The sequence below is a fragment of the Oryzias latipes genome, chromosome 18, assembly GCF_053564925.1.
Source record: "Oryzias latipes strain Hd-rR chromosome 18, Olatipes_Hd-rR_3.1".
Taxonomy (NCBI): Eukaryota; Metazoa; Chordata; class Actinopteri; order Beloniformes; family Adrianichthyidae; genus Oryzias; species Oryzias latipes.
In genome coordinates, this window is record NC_136254.1 from 22117251 (window position 1) to 22136512 (window position 19262).

Genomic DNA, 19262 nt, shown 5'->3' on the forward strand with positions numbered 1-19262 from the left:
GGTAAACAAAATTCAAAATAAACTTGAAATTTAATAAATTAGTTACATAGAAATAAGCTGCAGTTGTCACTGTGGACCTCGTGTATGAGTTCCAGTTCAAAGTTAGAGTACACTTTTTACACTCATTCCTTTAAAACTTTTCCTTCATAAGTTCCAGTATGTGTGGATACAGCATGCACAGTCTAACACGTTTGACCTTTCCTGTTACTCATCAACTAATGGAAAATTTTTGTGTGACTTCACTGAATAGCAAACACTGAATACGCCATGTGATGGGCAATCAATGTAGTTTCATCTTATCTGGAGGCTCAACAAAATCTGGTGTTCTTTTCTTTGGTGCAAGTTGGTATAAGGTGGACATTACAACATGTTTGAAGTATTGCAAGCCAGATTTCTATTCAAGTCAACGTTAAGCCACTAATAGATGTTCTGACACAACAGGAGCTAAAATGAGCGGGTAGCTGAATGATGTGGTATTCTGCTTGTGCATGCGGACGACTAAACATTTGGGTAATCACTACACTGACATGTAAACTTCTGGTTGGAGGCAGAAAAAGCTAATCCCCCCAGCTGTACTGTACACATTAGGCATGGGATCAGAGGAAATCTGTTTAGTGTACTAGCTGTGCACTAACTCTGTACTTCTGGGGGGTTTTTCACTGTAGAAAGGTAGAGCAGGGGCGTTTAAATAGGTTTTACGAAGATGAATGTGCTTACATCAGCTCAGTCATCCAGGAGTTCGGTTGGCCTTCTGTAGCCAAAAAGTTTGAAATCCTTTTCGTATAGTCTGTACAGCTTCCTCCTGTCTTCCAGTGGTACACTTTGAAACCAGTCCATAACAGAATCAACAGAGGTCATGTTTTCATAGGAAGATGGAAACTTAATGGCGTTTTCTAGCTTTAATATCTTCAGCAGCTCCTGAGCATCTTCTTGAAGACTTTCTTGATGGCCAACAAGGTCATATCTGAGAAGAAGAAAAAACATTGGCAGTTTTCCTCAATTTGATACAGAGTTGTACGTTTTAGCTGTTAATTTTGGTAGATATGTCCTTACTCAATGAGGCAGGGGTGACACAGACGATGCATCTGCCTCCAGTGGGGCTCAAATGGTTCTTTTTTTTCTGTTCGTGGGTCCAGTATGTACTGAATGAAGTTATAGAATGAAGGCTGGAGACCCTCTTTCCTGGCTACCTCATGATTATAAGTCACAGTAGTCTGTTTTTTATAAAGTAGCAAGATAAGTCTCACATAGCCTTCATAGAAATACTGGTCATAATTCAGCATCTTGTCCCTGTAGGCGGAGATGAGGCGCACAAATGGATCACGGACAAACAGGAACTTGGTGTAGTGCTTTAGTTTTGCCTGCGTTACAAATAAATATACATCAAACCTCTATTTGATCATTTTCAGGACGATCCTAACGTTGATGATCAAACTTACATCTCTCTCTGCCTTTGGAAAGTCATTTAGGTGCTGGAATCTTTCAAACTGGTGAACCTGGTTATGCTTGAAGGACATAGGGTCAGGATATGGTTCACTGTAGTTTAAAGCAATCAAGATCCTCTTCCAGTTGGTACATGCCACCTGCAGAAAATATAAAAGAAATGAAAAATAAATCTCTTGTAGTCACAATTTTACCTTTCACAGCTAGTAAATAAAAACTGTATTCTCGTAGAAATGTTTAGGAGTTTTGTTTAATCTTTGACTTTCTGCACATAGCATAATGTTTGCATTAAATGAAAAAAGCAGTTGCGTGTTCTTCAACACATTGCTAGACTACTTTATAGTTTAGTCTAAAAGGAAAATAGGTTGCGCTTGTGATAAGTCCACACCAGCCTCTAAACGTTCAAGCGACCACTTGCAATGAAAAGTCTGTGTAAAGTTGTGGGTCGGGCTTCTGCATTCCAAGTTCTCACATTCACGCATCGCTATGCAAGTTTTAAAGTTGATTTTTGGCCTATGCATACAAAACACCAGCCATTGAAAGGGCGTTGAAAGTTAAACCAGGTCCAGCGCGTTCTCAGAAAAACATTGCATGCCTTGGTTTGTTCATAGCTGCAGAGAATAGGACCCAAAAAAAATTCTCGCCCCCTTGGCAGATTTACTTTAAATAAGCAGAGGAAAATCTGCCAATGGGGTAGGAAAAACAGCATTATTTTCCCAAACGAAGATAATGTTTCTTGATTTTCTTGCAAGACAGAAAATAAGACTATTTTCTTTAAACAAGCCATTTTTTTACTTTCTTAATATTATGTTTTTGCAGTGTAAGAGAAGGGAAAATGTTTGCCACACTTTGATACAGCTTTATGAATGTAAGCACAGATGATACGTCACCTTAGGAATGTAACAGTAGATGATGCCGTGTTTGTCATCCACAATAAAGTTCTTCAAGTCAGAATCATTCAAGTTGTCCAAACTTTGGTTCCCAACAGCACAGTTTCTTCTCAGAAGAGCCTGTCTTAGTCTTTGCTGTTTTGTAGACTTCAGTGCTGCAAATACAGAAATAAATATTTTTACAAAATTTGGGTGTTAAAACTCAGCAAAAGTAACATTTCCTTTTCACTAAAGTAGCAATAGCTGCCAAAGTTTAACTATGAAGTGAAATTATGAATATTTGCGATATTTGGTTTGCTTTAGTTAAGTTCAATTAATAAAACTGTAGAGCAATCAAAACTTTTTCATACCATCACTGCGTTTTCTTAAAAGTTCCTTACTTGGACTTTGTCTTTTCATAGATATTGGTGCTGCAAAAATAGAAAAAAATATGGTTATGAAAAATAAATTCTTCAAAATATGTCATCTATCCATGCTAAATTAAGCTTTAGTGAAACTATGGAGATCTGACTTGCAAACAGAAGCAATCTAGTCAGGATAAGGGAATAAAACAGCGCAATAATTACATTATTTTATTTGTCATGCAGTCAAGGACATCCGGTTACACACTGCTGTTATTTTATTTAAACACTAAAGTTTCACATAAAGGAAAAAATACAAACCTGTTTTTTGCTGGTAAAAATCCAAGCCATGAGTTGTCAAAGTGATAAAAACCATGAATCCCAAAAGGAAAATGACAGCCATGAGTCTGTTTTTTGATCCCATGGTTTACGACACAGCCACCTCTAATTTCCCCCAGAAAAATAGATAAATACATGATTACACTAAAAATAAAAGCCAGTTAGATTTAAATTTCTCTATTAAAAATGCAGTGGGACCTGTGCATCATATAACTGCATCAAAAAAAGACATTACTTACCAAAACTGATAAGATGTGAAGAAAATTCAAATAAATAAAAATAATTATAAGTTTGTTTGTGTTGAGAAAAAAGTAAATTTCAAAGTCTGTGCTTTAAGAGTCTAAAGTTATAAGCTATAAGCCAGCTATAATAACTAGATGTGGCATAGTAATGGATAAGAGCTGTAATAATAATCACACTGCCCTTATGTTACCATCACGCCTTCATTTCTGCATGCAGTCAGATAATAATGATCCTGTAATGGAAACCAGGCTGTTGTGTACAAACAGGATCAACAAACCAAAAGCTTATCTTCACAAACAGATCTTGAAAATATTAGCCGCTTCCGTATTGGCTAGTGCAGAAACACAGATGGCAAAATAAAACCCTTGTCTCCTCTTTTCAGGTGAGAAGGGTGTGTCCGTTTCTGTGGCAACTCGACATAATGTTTATCTGTCTGACTTCATTTGAATCTACCCTGCCTGTCGAAAATGACATGCATAAGGCTTAATGGAGAGACGCGGAGTAGTTACGCAAACTGGTGTAAGGGTGAACAAAAAAATTGTGTGAAAGGTAAATCTAAATTCATTATCAGGCATACGTACCTCTTAGCAATGGAATATGATACAACCAGAATTACAAGAATTGAGAGATTTCTGACTGAAAGGACAGTTTTGGCCCTCAGTGGATGTTTAGAAGATAGTGTTGCTGTTTGATACACTATTCCTTATTTTATTTGTCTATTTTTAACTCTTGTCTTTATTTTTTGTTCTGTGTTTGAAAAAAATCATATTAGAAAAAAATGCCACTAGAACATGTTAAAAACACAACTTTCATCAGAGTGGGTCTTTAATAAAATGAACCCAAGTAGAGCTTTATCTTTCAAACTCAATTAACAACTTTAAAAAATGTGGAAAGTTTAAACCTTGATCCATTGAGAACATAGATTCTACACTTGTATCCAAACATGCCGGGCTGTCAAGTGTTGAAAATAGGGAGTGTAGACAATCTGACTGCTAAGACTGCTGGGATTAAGCTACATGCTTTCAACATAGAAAAGAGACTCTCATAAAAGCTCCGACAGTAATCATATCCAATGTCATTACTGGCACTGGTGTCTCAACTGGCACATTGCACTAATTCACAATAAACCATTTAATCCAGGACTCCACCTAGTTTAGCATCAAAGCAAAAAAAAAAACAACATGTTTGTGTGTATATATGTCCTCCATCAAAAACATGTTAAAAAACCCCACAAAATACAATTTTAATCAGAGTGGGTCTTTAATAAAATGAATAAACAAACAAGTAGAGTCTTATCTTTCTACCTAAATTTACAACTTTTGAAAATGTGTAAAGTTTAAACCCTGATCCATAGGGAACAGGTAGCGGACAACTGAATTTCTCCTGTTGGGGATGATTGAAGTATGATAGTTTGATCATACTTTATTTATCCTCAATTATCTATCTATCTATCTAAAGATCGTAACTGTTTTCTAAGTTCAAATATAATGTAGTTGTTGCAGCGGCTACAAAGTTGTGGCTTTCAGTCTAACCTTGTTTTCTGTTTTTAAAACCACCTCATAACCAATATTGTGGAAGCATACCGGTAATTAATATGTGTTTATTACCTTTAAGCGTGTGACGGGGTTCTTCTCAGCAGCGAAAAAATAAACCACTCTGAAATAAGATGACCAAGCCAGCAGTCTCCAAATCTCAAAAATGGGATTTTATTGATCCCCCCAAAAATAATCACACAATAAGTTCAGCTGATTTCGGGGGGGGGGCTGATGCCACCACTGCAACCAAGACTGCTCCCCTTAAGTGGAGTTCACTCCTTTTAAAGGCTTAGCCCCTCCCACAGGCCAATTATCCAAACAATTCCCTAAAACTAATTACTGGAAGAATTATCAACATAACTCCAAACTCACAGATATTTAACAGAAAAGAAACAATTGAAATACAGAAATAGGTTTGAAACAAAATCAATTAGACAGAAACGGGAACAAAGCAAAGAAAAAACAATTCTGACATGTGACGTCACTTCCTGTTTCCTGTGGACATAAATGCTGATGTGTCCATTGCTCTGGTTTGATTGTTGGTGGAGGAAAACTTAGATGGTGAGTGAGATTCTGTTTAAAACCAAGTGTGCACCCTTAAAATGAAACACAACATGAAATGTGAATGATTTGTGTCCCACAAAACTATAAACTGTTACCGGGCTGGGAGAAAAAACAAAAAAAAACAATTTAGGCCCATGTTCAGGCGCCGTCCTGCAACCTGTGACGCTACTTCGTCACATCATCCCCATCCCAGATGTTGAGGGACAGCCCTGCGTCTTTGAGTTTCCCCAGTACCCTCTTCAGGTGTTGGAGATGTTCCTCCCAGCTACTACTGAAGATCACAACATCATCCAAGTATGATGCACTAAACTCTTCACACCCCTGGAGTACCTTATTCATGAGTCTTTGGTATGTTGCAGGTGCTCCATGCAATCCAAAAGGCATCACAGTGAACTGATAGAGACCTGAGGGTGTTCGAAAAGCAGTGTAAGGTCTACTGGATGCTGCTAATGGTACCTGCCAGTATCCCTTGCACATGTCCAGTGTCGTAATGTATGCAGCAGACCCGATCTTCTCCAACAAGTCATCAATCCTCGGCATAGGGGAAGCGTCAAACTCTGAAACAGAATTGAGTTTGCGAAAGTCAATACAGATCCTCAATGAGCCATCTGTCTTTGTAACTATTACCACTGGGCTGCACCACTCTGAGTTAGATGGTTCAATCACCCCTGAAGATAACATAGCGTCCACCTCTTCAGGAAGTCTCCCAAAATCAGCTGAACTTATTGTGTGATTATATTTTTGGGGATCAATAAAATCCCATTTTTGAGATTTGGAGACTGCTGGCTTGGTCATCTTATTTCAGAGTGATTTATTTTTTCGCTGCTCAGAAAAACCCCGTCACAAAGCGATTTAAGTAGCTGTAGCAATATTCAGAAAACTGTGCAGACAGAAAAACACCTGCATTGGTAAAGACAACAGAAAAACAGGAATGGTGTTCCCTTTTAAATTCCTATATTATGATAAATTATACAATGCAAATGCAATCTCTTTCTGACAGCAAATTTGTTTTCCCTCTGCCTTACTTTTGTTTTCACATTAAATTCCATCACAGCCTAAATCCCATCAGAATAAAGTTTTCTGTCTTTGTTTCCGTATCACTCTCTGACATTTGAGCTAGAATCTAAAACTTTTTTTTTTAATCGTAGTTTCCTTTATTTTTATTAAATTAACTCACATTTATACTACCTTAAAGGTCCATTCCAATGAAAATTGTGTTTTGGGTGTTTATAACCCTTGTGCTTTCCTATGGGCTCAAGATGATCATTGACGTGTTCTCCCTACCATGACAAAGGTGATAAAGGTGAAGAGGATTTCATGTAATCCATAGACACCAGTGAGTGTCAAAAATCATTGAAGAAAAAAGGTTCAGAGCACTGTCTTGTGGGGTCTAGATGACCCAACTCCCAATGTTAAAGTGCCTAGGATAGCACAAGGGTTAACATGTCCTTGTGGCACTTTTAGACAAATAGATCCATGAACGTCTTTGTTTTCCTCGTCTTAACTGAAATCTGGCCCAAAACTGTAAAGCTGGACGGCTCCAGTATTGCTCACCATTTTTGTTGCACCGCTAATGTTAGGTTAGAGGTGTGAGGGGCTGTGAGCTAATGGAAGAGAGTGTGAATAGATAGATCAGTTATCTATGAACATAAAGACCTCTCCATTAGGAAATCTCCATCAAGTCAGTTTTTATAAGGCAGACGCGTAAAAAAGAACATTATCTTAGTCACAACTGCCCTTAATGGTTGAATACAGGATGTTTGCAGGTACTGATGTTTCATTTTTTAACCCTGTTAACTCTGTGCACTGCATAAGGGGTCCGTTGGTGTACTTGTTGGTGTATGGGTTGTACCTGCACAACCCGTGTGTGCAGCATTTGCGTGATTATTTAGGATGGACATGTACCTTACTAACGAGTGTGCCGTAAGGGCACCATGCGACACTATCATCCTCAAATTGTCCTTACAGATACATCCTAATACACTTACCACACACACAACAATGGTATGCTCCATTTTCATGACATCCCTAAAGGCGGCCGTATGAGCCTCAATGGAGACACACCTGCACTCCCCCTCTTAAGATGTGGCTGCGACCCTTCATAGGCCCAACCCAGAAACATGCAGCTATACAGGTCATCCCTTCATACGACTGGCTTCAGAGATGGACTTTTTCTCCCTACAATGTTTAAATATTGTCGAGCTGTTTTTGATTTATTGTCTTTTTGTTGCAGGGATATCGTTTTAGCAGCATGTTCCATTTAGGCTTCTCTCCTTTTATGGAGTTTGGATAGAGTCGATTTTTGTGTCTGTGGCCATAATTTGGTAGTTTGGTCTTGTGATAAGACTGGGAGATACGTCCTTACAGAGTTAAAACAAGCTTAAAACCAGCAGGATCAGTTGTTTTATACAAAATGTACATAATTTGAAAAAGATAATAAAAATTGGCCAATTGCCGCTGTTGAGTTGTGTCTGCTATGAACTTCTAAGGTACTTTTTCTTTATCCCTTTTGCTTTCTTTGTTGGTTGTAATTTGATTTTATTTTTAAAAAAGGCTGCAGACAGAAGGCCAGGGTTGGACAGCTCTGGTCTCAACTGTCACCATGACATTGCACTTTTTTTTCACTTCCTTGTCCGCATTGTCCTTCTTTTAAGTCATGCAAAAAACAACCTCGTTCTTCTTTCTTCGTGTGGGAGATGCTATAAAGATTTTGATTGTGTTTGTCTTTTCCTTTTTCTTATCCAATCAAACCAGTTGAAGCAGATGGTTGCCCCTGCCAACATCAGTTTTCCTACATGTTTCCTGTTAAAGATACAAATGATTATAGTTTGTTAAACCAAACAGAAAGACAACTGTAGCAACGAACATACAACCTTGAGTTCAGTTTAACTTATTTTACATTTATGTAAAACTAATTGAACAGAAAGACACATGACGGGCAGACAAATGGCGTGTGACTTTTTTTAGTGACGCATTAACCCGTTTCATGCAAACCACACCCTTGTTGTGTGCAGCAGAACAGCGTTCTGCCTGCAGGTGTGGCTATTAAGGGTTGTTTTTCGAACACTGTCTTATTATTGTCAGTTTAATTATGACATTCTGTAACTGCATGTTTTGTAGTAGCACGCACTATTCAAATGTAGCCACATTTCTAGTTGGGGACATGTGACGCTTGGAAAGTAGAAATAATTTGAAAGTTTTTTATTTTTATATAAAAGTCTAACTGACATGATAACAACTTTAACAAGAGAGGACTAGCCAGCGAGTAGAAAGCTTCCATCAGATTCAGAAAGACCAAAGTGAACGGTTTCCATAGAAACCTGTCTTGTTAATCACAACACATCCAACTTCAATATCTCACTCGTCTCAAACAAGAATCACAGACGAAATTGAAAGCATTTTTTCTGCAGGTGTGGTCAGATGGGGGTGGTTTGAAAACACCCAGGTTTGGACATGCAAGGTACACATGTTCTCACTGGCAGGTGTGATTCCCATGTTGGTTTTGTTGACAATCTGCTTTTAAGAAAATGGGAAAGTTCCCAGACAAAACATGCGAAGCCTGGTCCGCTTAGAGTGAACCAAAGTGCAGAAAAGTAAGCGCTGGACTACAAGCACAAGGCTAGAAAAGCAGAGTTCAAGCATTAGTTGTAAAATGTTTCACAGAGTAAAGGTGATGTGAGGACAAAATACAGACACACAATGTGTGAAAGCTTTAAAGCATTCAGATTGATAAGATTCTGTTTGTAATTCAGTTTATGATTATTGGCTCGTTATGAATTCAGGTGAAGGGGACTTTGTTTCATTTGTTTTTTAAACTTTAACTTCAATGTACTTTCAGCTAGAAAAAAAAAGTTCAACCTTTAAGGACCCACTCGAATGAAAATCATGTTTTTCGTGTTAACATGTCACTAACATGTCATTGTGGCATTTTCCTCACGATGGAGCAAATATTTAAAGAAAATTATGCTTAAATTTACGTTTCTTAGTTTTTCATCATCCAAACAGTTCAGGAGCAGATGAAAAAAAATCCAGTTTGAAAAAGCTAATATTTGTTATGTAGAATGTTCTCTGTTCTGATACATCCACCTGTAGACGGCTAGATCCTGTTCATCTTTGTTTTCCTCGTCCGAGCTACAATCTGGTTCAAAACAGATATGGTTCGGCTGGATAACTCCAAAATGATGTCCTGTCAGTCTGTGCATGCACAATGAGTGTTGGTAGGACAATTTCACGAGTAGGAAGGATTTAAGAGAAGGGATACAAGGACTGTGACTGAAAGACTTATGCGAATCGATTAAAAACTTTATGCCTTGAACTTATGCGTAAAATGAATGTCAACGAGGAATGACTCTGTGCTGTATAAATCATGGGAAAATTTGAAGCAAATTTCCCAGAGTGCAGTTCGTTAAGCGCCTTAAAGACTATTAGACCAGTCCTATGTCAGGCTGGCAGAATTAAAAAAGTATGTCTGCTGACTATAACATACACACAGATGTTTTAGCAGTTCAACAAATTCCTAATCAAATGAGGAATTTTGGATCTTTGTTTATATTTGATCAAATTTGAAACTGTATGAGCTGTTTTCTAAATGTCGCTTTGAATGTGATATTTCCACTTTTGTAATTTTTGAAAACCTTTTCACTATTTGGTACCATTTAAAAAGGAAATTGTTGTTCTTATTTATTTATTGCAATTTAACAAGTTTTGTGGTTACAGTTCAGCTTTGGATTTTATGTCTTTTGTTGCAGCTTCTGCAAGATTTTAGTTTTGCTTCTTTGCTCATGCAACCTTTGAAGATTTAAAGAGCTTTACAAGGCTTTACTGAGAATCATATTTGTTGTAAGTCGGCATATTTATGTCAAAGTTCACCTTTTACAGGTGATCAGGATTTTCATTACTAGTTTCTGGCATTTGTTTCAGAACCTTAACCCTGGAGAGCCCAAAAACTATTGCCTTTTGAGCTCTTAAAGTTAATTTGGCTATTTGATCGTGTTTATTTATTTTGGGCATAGCAGCAATTAACAGCAGCTTATAAAAAAGTTACAAATAAAAAAGATCAAATGAAAATAATTATAATAGATAAATTAAGCAGCAGCCAAATTTGACCTTATATGTTCTCCAGGATTAATACATCTAAAAGAAAAGTCAGCAGTATTTCTGTTTCTGATTTTATTACTTTATAAGTAATTTAAAGAGCTTTCTGGAAGAGAGTTTGGTCAAATTAAGGAAACAACTCATTCTTTTGATAAAAAAAAACAGTGTGCACTCAAAAACTGGAGCGTGAATTTCTGCAGAACTATGTTAGAGATGTGAGTTCATGTGAGCATAAAAGATTCTTCAGAGCCAATAAACTGAATGTATTTTTCAACAAATTCAGTCTAGAAACATGGTCAGAATCCTTAATCCAATGACATTTCTTATCCAAGAGTGACCCTCACCATGTCATTTTTAGTGTCACACACGTGTTCCTTTATCTCACTCACAAACCAGTTGTAAAAACTTGCATGCAACAAAACAAAAACATACTCACATGTGGGAAAATATCCATAAATGCAGTAGAGTGCTGCACACACACACATGCATGTCATAACCCTTGGGCTATCTTAGATGACCCCACCCTTACATTGACATGTTCTCCCTACCATGACAAAGGTGGATAAAGGTGGAAAGATTTCATGTAATCCATGGACACCAGTGAAGATCACCAATCATTGAAGAAAAAAGGTTCAGAGCACTGTCTAGTGGGTCTAGATGACCCAACTCCCAATGTTTAAGTGCCTACGATAGCACAAGGGTTAAAAACACATGCACAAATCTGCCCCTGCGAGTGAAAATATTCGCCCAATTACAGAAAAAAAAGTTTTTCAACAATTTGGCCCCGAGGGTTTGTGAAGAAAAAAAAGTTTCTAATGGGGAGCAGGACAAGTGGAGGGAGCCGCTTCAAACTTTCAAAATAAAACGTGTGCAAATTAAGAACATATTCACCCTTTTTTTGTTTAAGCATTTCTTAATATCTGGTGGAAAGGCTGCATTACAAAGCTTGGACGTTTCGACACAAATCACAGTGAATGCATGTATGTGGAGTTATTTCAGTCTCAATAATCAGAAATGCACACAACCGGTTTTACAAATACACACGCTCCGATTCACAAATGTCAGTTTATGCAAACGTGAAAAATAAATTCGGAAATACACACCCTGTGTTTCACAAACACACACATTGTGTTTCACAAATGCACACTAAATGTTTTACAAATGCACAATAAGTGTTTCTCACAAATGTGCACACTGTTTTTCACAAAAACATTTTAGAAATTCACAATAAATGTATCAGAAATGCACAGTAAGTGCTTCACAAACGTGATTTTTAGTTACACATGTGATGTGAACTCACAGATCATTCGAATTGCAGACTGTGCATTCAAAATCCCGTTCTTGTTTGTGAATCTCCCCGTGTGTGTGAGAGATTTTTCTACGGTGAATATTGAGACTCATCTGACGGAGCGGGTCGACTAATCTCACCATTGGCTAGTGAATCTGTCAATCAAACTCATCGGCAAAGCAGGCGGGTTCGCTTTTAGCCAATCGAATGGCCCCTTACTCTCCTCACTCTCAAGTGACGAGGGAGGGAGCTGTTCAGCACAGCAGTTGGGAGGACGCGGGCGGCAAACATGGCGGAGAGGTCTTCTGAACGGGATCAGTCTCAGCCCGTAAGTAATGCACTTATTTGATTATTATTCCCTCGTTGTACGTCCTGTAATGTTATTGAATACTAAGTTGAAGCGTTCTCCTTTGCCAAGTGACATGTGTGAATGCTTTATGAACACTTCAGCCGAGTCGTTTGCAGAGTACCCCCACCGCAAATTAGCTTAGCTTAGCCTGTGCGGTCATATTTTTTATGAAAGCGGGGGAGGACTTATGATGGTTTTGTCAAGTTTTATACTTGGCATACCAGCTCTTCACACAACACGAGTAACTACAACCAACCAGGGGCCTCGAAACTAGCTGGCTTTCGACTCAAATTGTGTCTGTCTGCCCTGTGAGTGTGAGGGAAGTTTAAGCTAGCGCGTCGGTTCAAGCTAGATATACAGCCAATCTGTAGGTTCTTAACATGATTCATAAGGAACTAAGGGGAAAACATGCCGGATTTACAGCAGCACAGAAAGTTTAATAAAAAGTATTGATTTGGAGACGGGGATTTGTTTAAGCATTGATGCTATGCTAACTAGCTAGCTAGTTAGCTGTTCCGTGTGCTGCCTTTATGTAAACGCGATCCCGGTTAAAGTTAGACACAGTCTTTTCACAACCCAGACTTTAAGACGGGGTGGATATGTGCAACAAAGTTAATTCATATGACATTCATGAAAACGGCATTTTTTGAATATAACAGAGACGTGAATCCACTGTTGAATGAAAGAAGCCTCATTAAGTTTCTAACATTAGAACCCGTATTCATTGTGATGACCAGCCCTGTGAGATTGTGTCAGAGTGACAGCCACTAAAATCCCCTTATCTTTACTTCCAATGACGTAATGACAAGAATCCCAAACATTATGTTTTTAGGCTGTTTTGTAGTCGATAAGTAGTCACAGAAAGGGCGGATGGGAGAAATCAGCTGTCAACAGTGATTAGAGTAGAAGTTACTGTAAGTATTACACACAGGCTTCCTGTGATCAGTGTCTTGTCTCTGATTTTTTTAAAGCTGTTCTTTACTACAAGCTCAAGTTATCATAGCAAGAGTGTTTTAAAAAATTCCCCTTTCTAATATTTGAAAATTATGTAATTTAATCTCAGACAGCTAAATGATCTAATCCATGTTTGTCGTGTTTTTATTTATTCTCTAGGAATTGCTGAAGCGTGACATCCTAAATACCTTTCTATTCTAGGTATTTAGAAGGGTGGAGGTGTTTCTGCACTGTTTAGAGATAATATTGCAACCCGCAGACTATCATTTGGTGTGTTTTCATCATTTGAGTATGTGTCCTTTAAGATTGAGTTAAAACAAACTCCTCCCTTACTCTGCATAGTCATGTACAAACCTCCTCAGCACAGCCAAAGTTTCATTGACGATTTCACTGAAATGCTCTCAGTTGTGTGCACAGACTTTGATGGTCTAGTCATTACAGGTGATTTTAATGTTCATGTTGATAATGTCAATGACAGAAATGCAAAAGAGCTCAATGCTGTCCTTGAAACCTTTGGTCTAATTCAGCATGTGAGTTGCCCCACCCACAGCAGAGGGCACACTCTGGACCTGCTCATCACAAGGGGGGTTACTATTTACAATGTCAGTGTGGTTGATGTCGCCCTCTCTGATCATTTCTGTGTATTCTTTGACCCGTCTGTTGCTCCCAAACCACCGCCTGGCCCTGCAGTTGTCCAAAGGAGAGAAATAAATGAGAGCACTAGGGCACAGTTTGTAGAAATGATAAACCCTGAAAACGTCTCTGGTGCCAATGTTGATGAAATAGCGACTCGTCGCATTTCGGGCAGACACTCGGCAGAATTGCAGGTTACTCCCCTAGGGCGGGTCAGTTAATTAACCCACCTGCTTAGCGTCCTATTTAAGTCAGGTGTACAATTGTTCATTCTCTCTTACCTTCAGCGCTCATTCTTTGCCCCTCCCTCCTCCCCGGCTTCCACCTGTGGGCTCCGTTACGGGGGTTGTTACCCGAAAGTGTATGGAAAAAATAAGTGTCTCAAGGAATTGAACGGAGCCTTATGCCAAAACGAAGTTGTGAATCAAATTGTGAATGTTAACCTAAAGATGTTGTGAAATAAATATTCTTCTGCAAGAGTTGTCGGACTGAAATGCTGAATTCTGTTACTTCTAGCATCTTGAATGTTCTGGATGCCATTGCCCCTATGAAAGTTCAATTGAGAAAACATAGACAGAAAGCTCCCTGCAGGAATGATGATCTAGTCAGGGCACAGAAACAACAGTGCCGCAGAGCCGAGCGAAAGTGGCGCAAGTCAAAACTCCAGGTTCATTATGGAATATATAAGGCGGAGTTGTACGCTTATAACCAGATCTTATGCAGAACAAGGGAAAGGTACTTCTCTGAAATAATTGGAAGTTGCAGCAGCAACTCTCGTATCCTGTTCACAACAGTTAACAGATTAACTAACCCTCCAACCCAGCTACCAATAGAACTGGTTTGTACACCTAAATGTAATGAGTTTGCTGTATTTTTCAATGACAAGGTTCAGGGCATTAAAAAAGCCATCAACTCCACAACACATATAACTATCGAACGGCCACCTACTCACTCTAAGCTGACTCACTTTATACCTGTCACTGACCAAACTGTCCAAGAGACCATCACCCGTCTGAGCTCGTCTACATGCTGCCTTGATGTGTTACCCACTAGATTTCTAAAGTCTGTCTTGAACAGCGTGTTGCCATCAATTACTCAAATAGTTAACATGTCTCTTCAATCTGGAATATTTCCAGAGGCCTTAAAAACGGCAGTCATTAAACCCCTCCTGAAAAAGAGCGGTCTTGATCCCACTGTACTGAATAATTACAGACCTATCTCTAATCTGCCATTTTTAGGAAAAGTCCTTGAAAAAGTTGTCTACCAACAGCTCACTGACTTTCTCTTATTAAACAATTCGTTTGATGTTTTCCAGTCAGGTTTTAGACCCCATCATAGCACAGAAACTGCTCTTATCAAGGTAACCAACGACATCCGCCTGAACACTGATGATGGCAAAGTCTCTGTCTTAATCCTGCTAGACCTGAGCGCTGCCTTTGATACTGTTGATCATGGGATCCTTTTGCACAGACTCCAAGACTGGGTTGGCATCTCTGGATCTGCCCTAAGTTGGCTCAAGTCTTATCTAGAAGACAGGAAATATTTTGTTGAAATTGGGAGTTGTGTCTCAGACTACATGGCCTTGACTTGTGGTGTGCCCCAGGGATCGATCCTGGGACCCCTTCTGTTCAACCTCTACATGCTGCCACTAGGGCAGTTAATACGCAGTAATAACATATCTTATCACAACTATGCAGATGATACTCAGATCTATGTGTCACTGACAACAGGTGAATATGGGCCGGTGGATTCACTCAGCCACTGCCTCCAACAGATCAGTGCGTGGATGCAGAACAACTTTCTCCAGCTAAACTCAAACAAGACCGAAGTTATTATTTTTGGCCCACAGAAACAAAGAGAAATTGTCAGCAGCTACCTTCATTCTCTGTCTCTTAAACCCTCAAATCAAGTCAGAAATCTAGGGGTAATCATGGACTCTGACCTGAACTTTAACAGCCATATCAAGTCAGTAACATCAGCGGCATTTTACCATCTGAAAAACATTGCCAAAATCAAAAACATAATCTCAAAGCGAGACCTGGAGATACTTATCCATGCATTTGTCTCCAGTAGGTTAGACTACTGTAACGGCCTGCTCACCGGCCTCTCCAAACGAGCTGTAAAACAGCTTCAGTACATCCAGAATGCTGCTGCTCGAGTCCTGACCAGAACCAGGAAGTATGATCACATTAGTCCTGTGCTCAGGTCTCTGCACTGGCTCCCTGTACTTCAAAGAATAGACTTCAAAGCAGCTCTGCTTGTGTACAAGTCTCTCCATGGCCGAGCACCAAAGTACATTTCTGACATGTTAGTGCCATATGAACCATCTCGTACTCTGAGGACCTCAGGGACCGGCCTCCTGTTGATTCCCAGAGTCAGAACTAAACAAGGGGAATCAGCGTTTCAATATTCTGCAGCTAAAATCTGGAACAGCCTCCCTGAAGTCGTAAGACAGGCCTCTTCTGTGTTCATGTTCAAATCTAGACTTAAAACATTTCTGTTTAGCCGTGTATATGACTATAAGGTCCTATCTGCACCTTTCTTTCCTTCCTTTCTTTTTAAATCTTTTTTTTTCTTCCTTTTCTTTTAAAGTAAATTTTATGTTGATTATTTCTATGATGTATTGTGATTTTAATGCATTTTTCTGTTTTGTGAAGCACCTTGAATTACTTTGTGTACGAATTGTGCTATACAAATAAACTTGCCTTGCCTTGCCTTCTATTTCATATTTTATCATCCTATTGTATTACTGTTTTACCTATCAATTGGGAATTTAGCATTTTTGCCCCTGTAAATATCTGTCAGTTGAAAGTATTTGTACTTGTATTCCATAGATCTTGTACCTGAAGATGGCAGACAACAACTATGCAGACTTGGCCTTCTTCAGTGACGCTGTGAACGTGTATGGATTACCTCTGAGGTATTCATGTTATTCATAAAGAAATCTTTTATTCACATATCAGGCAGTATAAGCACTTGGTTATTTGTACAAAAATAAAATAACTTTTTTTAGACTCCTCTGAAAACAAAGGCAACTCTAAAACTCTTTCCCCTCATGAATAACATTTTACCCCCCCCCCCCCCCCCCCCCCTTAACAGTCTCTCTCACCTTTATTTTTTCCCCAGTGATACATGTAACCCACTCCTGCAATTTATGTAACCCACTCCTGCAATTTGTCTAACCTAGAAATTCTACTTATTGGCATCATACATAAGAACATTACATTTTAAATTGATGTGTACCGTATTTGCGATGCATTTGTAATTATGTGTTTGAGACATGATTTTCATGTTATTGTCAGGGTGAGAGGAGATCACGGAGGAGAACATGCGGGCATAGCCGAGTTAATGCTCACAGTACGTAGAACTGACACAAACAGCTTCATTGCAGCAAAAGTGTACACACAATCAACGGTGAGTTGAACCTAGTTTTAGACGCTTTAATATATACATAAAAGTGAATGATGTATTAAAAATAAATCTGACAATATAATATTTCTTTTTGCTTTTTTCCAAATACAGGATTGAGCCCCTCTGGTGTGATGTCTTCATGACTGTTACTGGTTTATATTACAACATCCTGCACTCTCCTGAGGACCAAGACTTGCTCAATATCAGTAACATCACGTATTCTGCTGCCACTATATTTTCCTACCATGCATTCAGGCCAGTTTGGATGTCTTTAGTGACGCGTGGGACAGCCATCCAATCAGGACGGAGCAAAGCATGACACCAAATCAGCTGTGGCAGTTGGGCTTGACCCAGAACCCTGTTTCTGATCCCCGGGTAAGTGCTTTATTTCAGTGTTTTTCAACCTTTGTTCACTTGTTCCACGGTCTGACACTGGACTCTGTGGAAAGCTACACCGCTAAAGACGAGCTTTAGCTGGTATTTTTGTTATAACTGAGCGACTTTATCAGCAGAATTAAGAACAAGGAAGGGAAAACTTTAACCACTTCTGATTGGTCAGACTGATGACATGTGATCAAGCCTTCAATAATGATTGGCGGAGACAGTTAAAGGGGCGCGACTTTTCCTTACACAGTTATAGCTGCAGCTAAATCGCGGTACCGTCAACCTTATCAAAATGTATTTTATAGAATTAAATAAACACAAAGAAAAAGTCATTTTAAGATCTTTTATATTCCTAACTACTCAGTGTTTTATCAGTGCCTGTTTGGATTAACAAAGAGCTGATTTCCTGGAGATGGGAAATGTTTTTAGATCAGTTAATGAGGGCAATTCCCCACGGCACACTTGACCATCTCCCACGGCACACTAGTGTGCCGCGGCACACACACTGGTTGAAAAACCCTGCTTTATTTAATCTCACTGTACTGGACAACTGATTTGTGTGCAGTTCGACTAAAGTGGAAAGTATCAAGAACAGTATAATGAAATCACAATGACTACAAAATGAATGAAAAGTATTATTGTTGTGTGGTGCAAACTATTTCCCTAAATTGTTTGTTTTTTTAAATCAAGTAGGAAGAATAGCACATCTGCAAGTTCAAAATGCATCACAATGCATGGCATTATGAGCCATCAGCTGTACTAATCTCACTACTTTGTTAAGAGTCACTTATTTGCAAATTATAAACAGTTATGGAGATATGAGGTCTGCCTGCTAGAAACAATACAAGTCATTATTAGTGGGTCTCTGTTCCTACATAATCTAAAACATTAAAAAAAACAGTGCTGTTCATAAACTGTATCTTTTTTTTTTTTTTTTGTCAGGGTATGCTGGTTCCAGAGATTGAATGGGAGGAGAGTGGATCCATGGCTGACCCTCATCCTGGGATTAATGTCCCGGTATGGGACAGTCCCCTTTTGGGTCCACAAATGTTGGAACTGCAAGACGACATCAACCCATTGTTTAATTCAGACCGCTTGAGAGTGGAATTACATCTTTACTGTCCCGTTTGTTTAGAACTTAATTTAGGCAACATAATTACATACAGAAGAAGAGAGACTGAGGGGAGCAAGACAGAGTTCAAATAAATACTGCTGTATTGTTCAATGGACTTCATTGTATGTAAGGAAGTTATGAAAATTAGTTCCAGTTTAAATAAAATTCAAATCAGTAGAGATCCCACATTTGCTTAAATTTTGATGTTTTAATCTGTCCATGTTTTCACTGAATTTTACTCTGCAATAAAGGGTGAATGTTTGCACTTTGTTGTTCTATGACCATCTTTTGTTGTGTAGTATTTAACCAGCTATAAAACCCAGAGAGATGAGGATCTTTTTTGCAAGGGTGACCTTGCCAAGAGGTGTATATGTATATGGTTACAATATAAAATCAATGACATTTGAGTTATTAAAAAAATAAAATTAAGGTCAAGCAAAGTGACTTTGGGCTGAGCAGGGGAGGTGTATTGGGTATCTGTGATTGACAGTGAGATGAACTTGAGGTAATGTAGTCCCACTGCGTGGTACGGAGCAAAGTGATGCCAGTTTCTCCACAAAACCTTCTGTGGAAGTTGCAGGTTTTTCTCCTCCACCTTCATATGATCAAAACCGTGTCTGAGTGTTGAAATGACGCTAGCATGAAAGCTAAGAGAAGGATAACGTACAAACAATCCCGAG

At 38.8% G+C, this 19262-nt stretch overlaps 1 protein-coding gene and 1 long non-coding RNA gene across 2 annotated transcripts; one reads left to right on the forward strand and one right to left on the reverse strand.

The window, feature by feature from the left end:
* Positions 1-11: 11 nt before the first annotated feature.
* LOC110013674 (carbohydrate sulfotransferase 12-like) lies at positions 12-5895 on the reverse strand. The gene is made up of 6 exons (XM_078936015.1): positions 5812-5895; positions 5451-5454; positions 2334-2488; positions 1440-1583; positions 1054-1361; positions 12-964 (listed from the first exon to the last, which is right to left on the reverse strand). Exons 1-6 carry the CDS (start codon positions 5893-5895, stop codon positions 724-726), a joined length of 936 nt encoding a protein of 311 aa, XP_078792141.1. The 3' UTR covers positions 12-723.
* A 5624-nt stretch (positions 5896-11519) lies between these two features.
* On the forward strand, positions 11520-18845 carry LOC111946314 (uncharacterized). Its single transcript, XR_002871987.2, has 5 exons — positions 11520-12065; positions 16508-16593; positions 16976-17087; positions 17196-17459; positions 18411-18845. It is a non-coding gene; the product is annotated as an uncharacterized LOC111946314 (long non-coding RNA).
* The last annotated feature ends 417 nt before the right edge of the window (positions 18846-19262 follow it).

Bases quoted from the DNA above. Each gene is read 5' to 3' on its own strand.
- LOC110013674 (XM_078936015.1), bottom strand. From the start codon at position 5,895: ATGCCGAGGATTGATGACTTGTTGGAGAAGATCGGGTCTGCTGCATAC. The intron at 1,584-2,333 runs GTGACGTATCAT...TATTTTCTGCAG, and splicing joins TCTACTGTTACATTCCTAAG to GTGGCATGTACCAACTGGAA. The intron at 1,362-1,439 runs GTAAGTTTGATC...TTTGTAACGCAG, and splicing joins TTCCAAAGGCAGAGAGAGAT to GCAAAACTAAAGCACTACAC.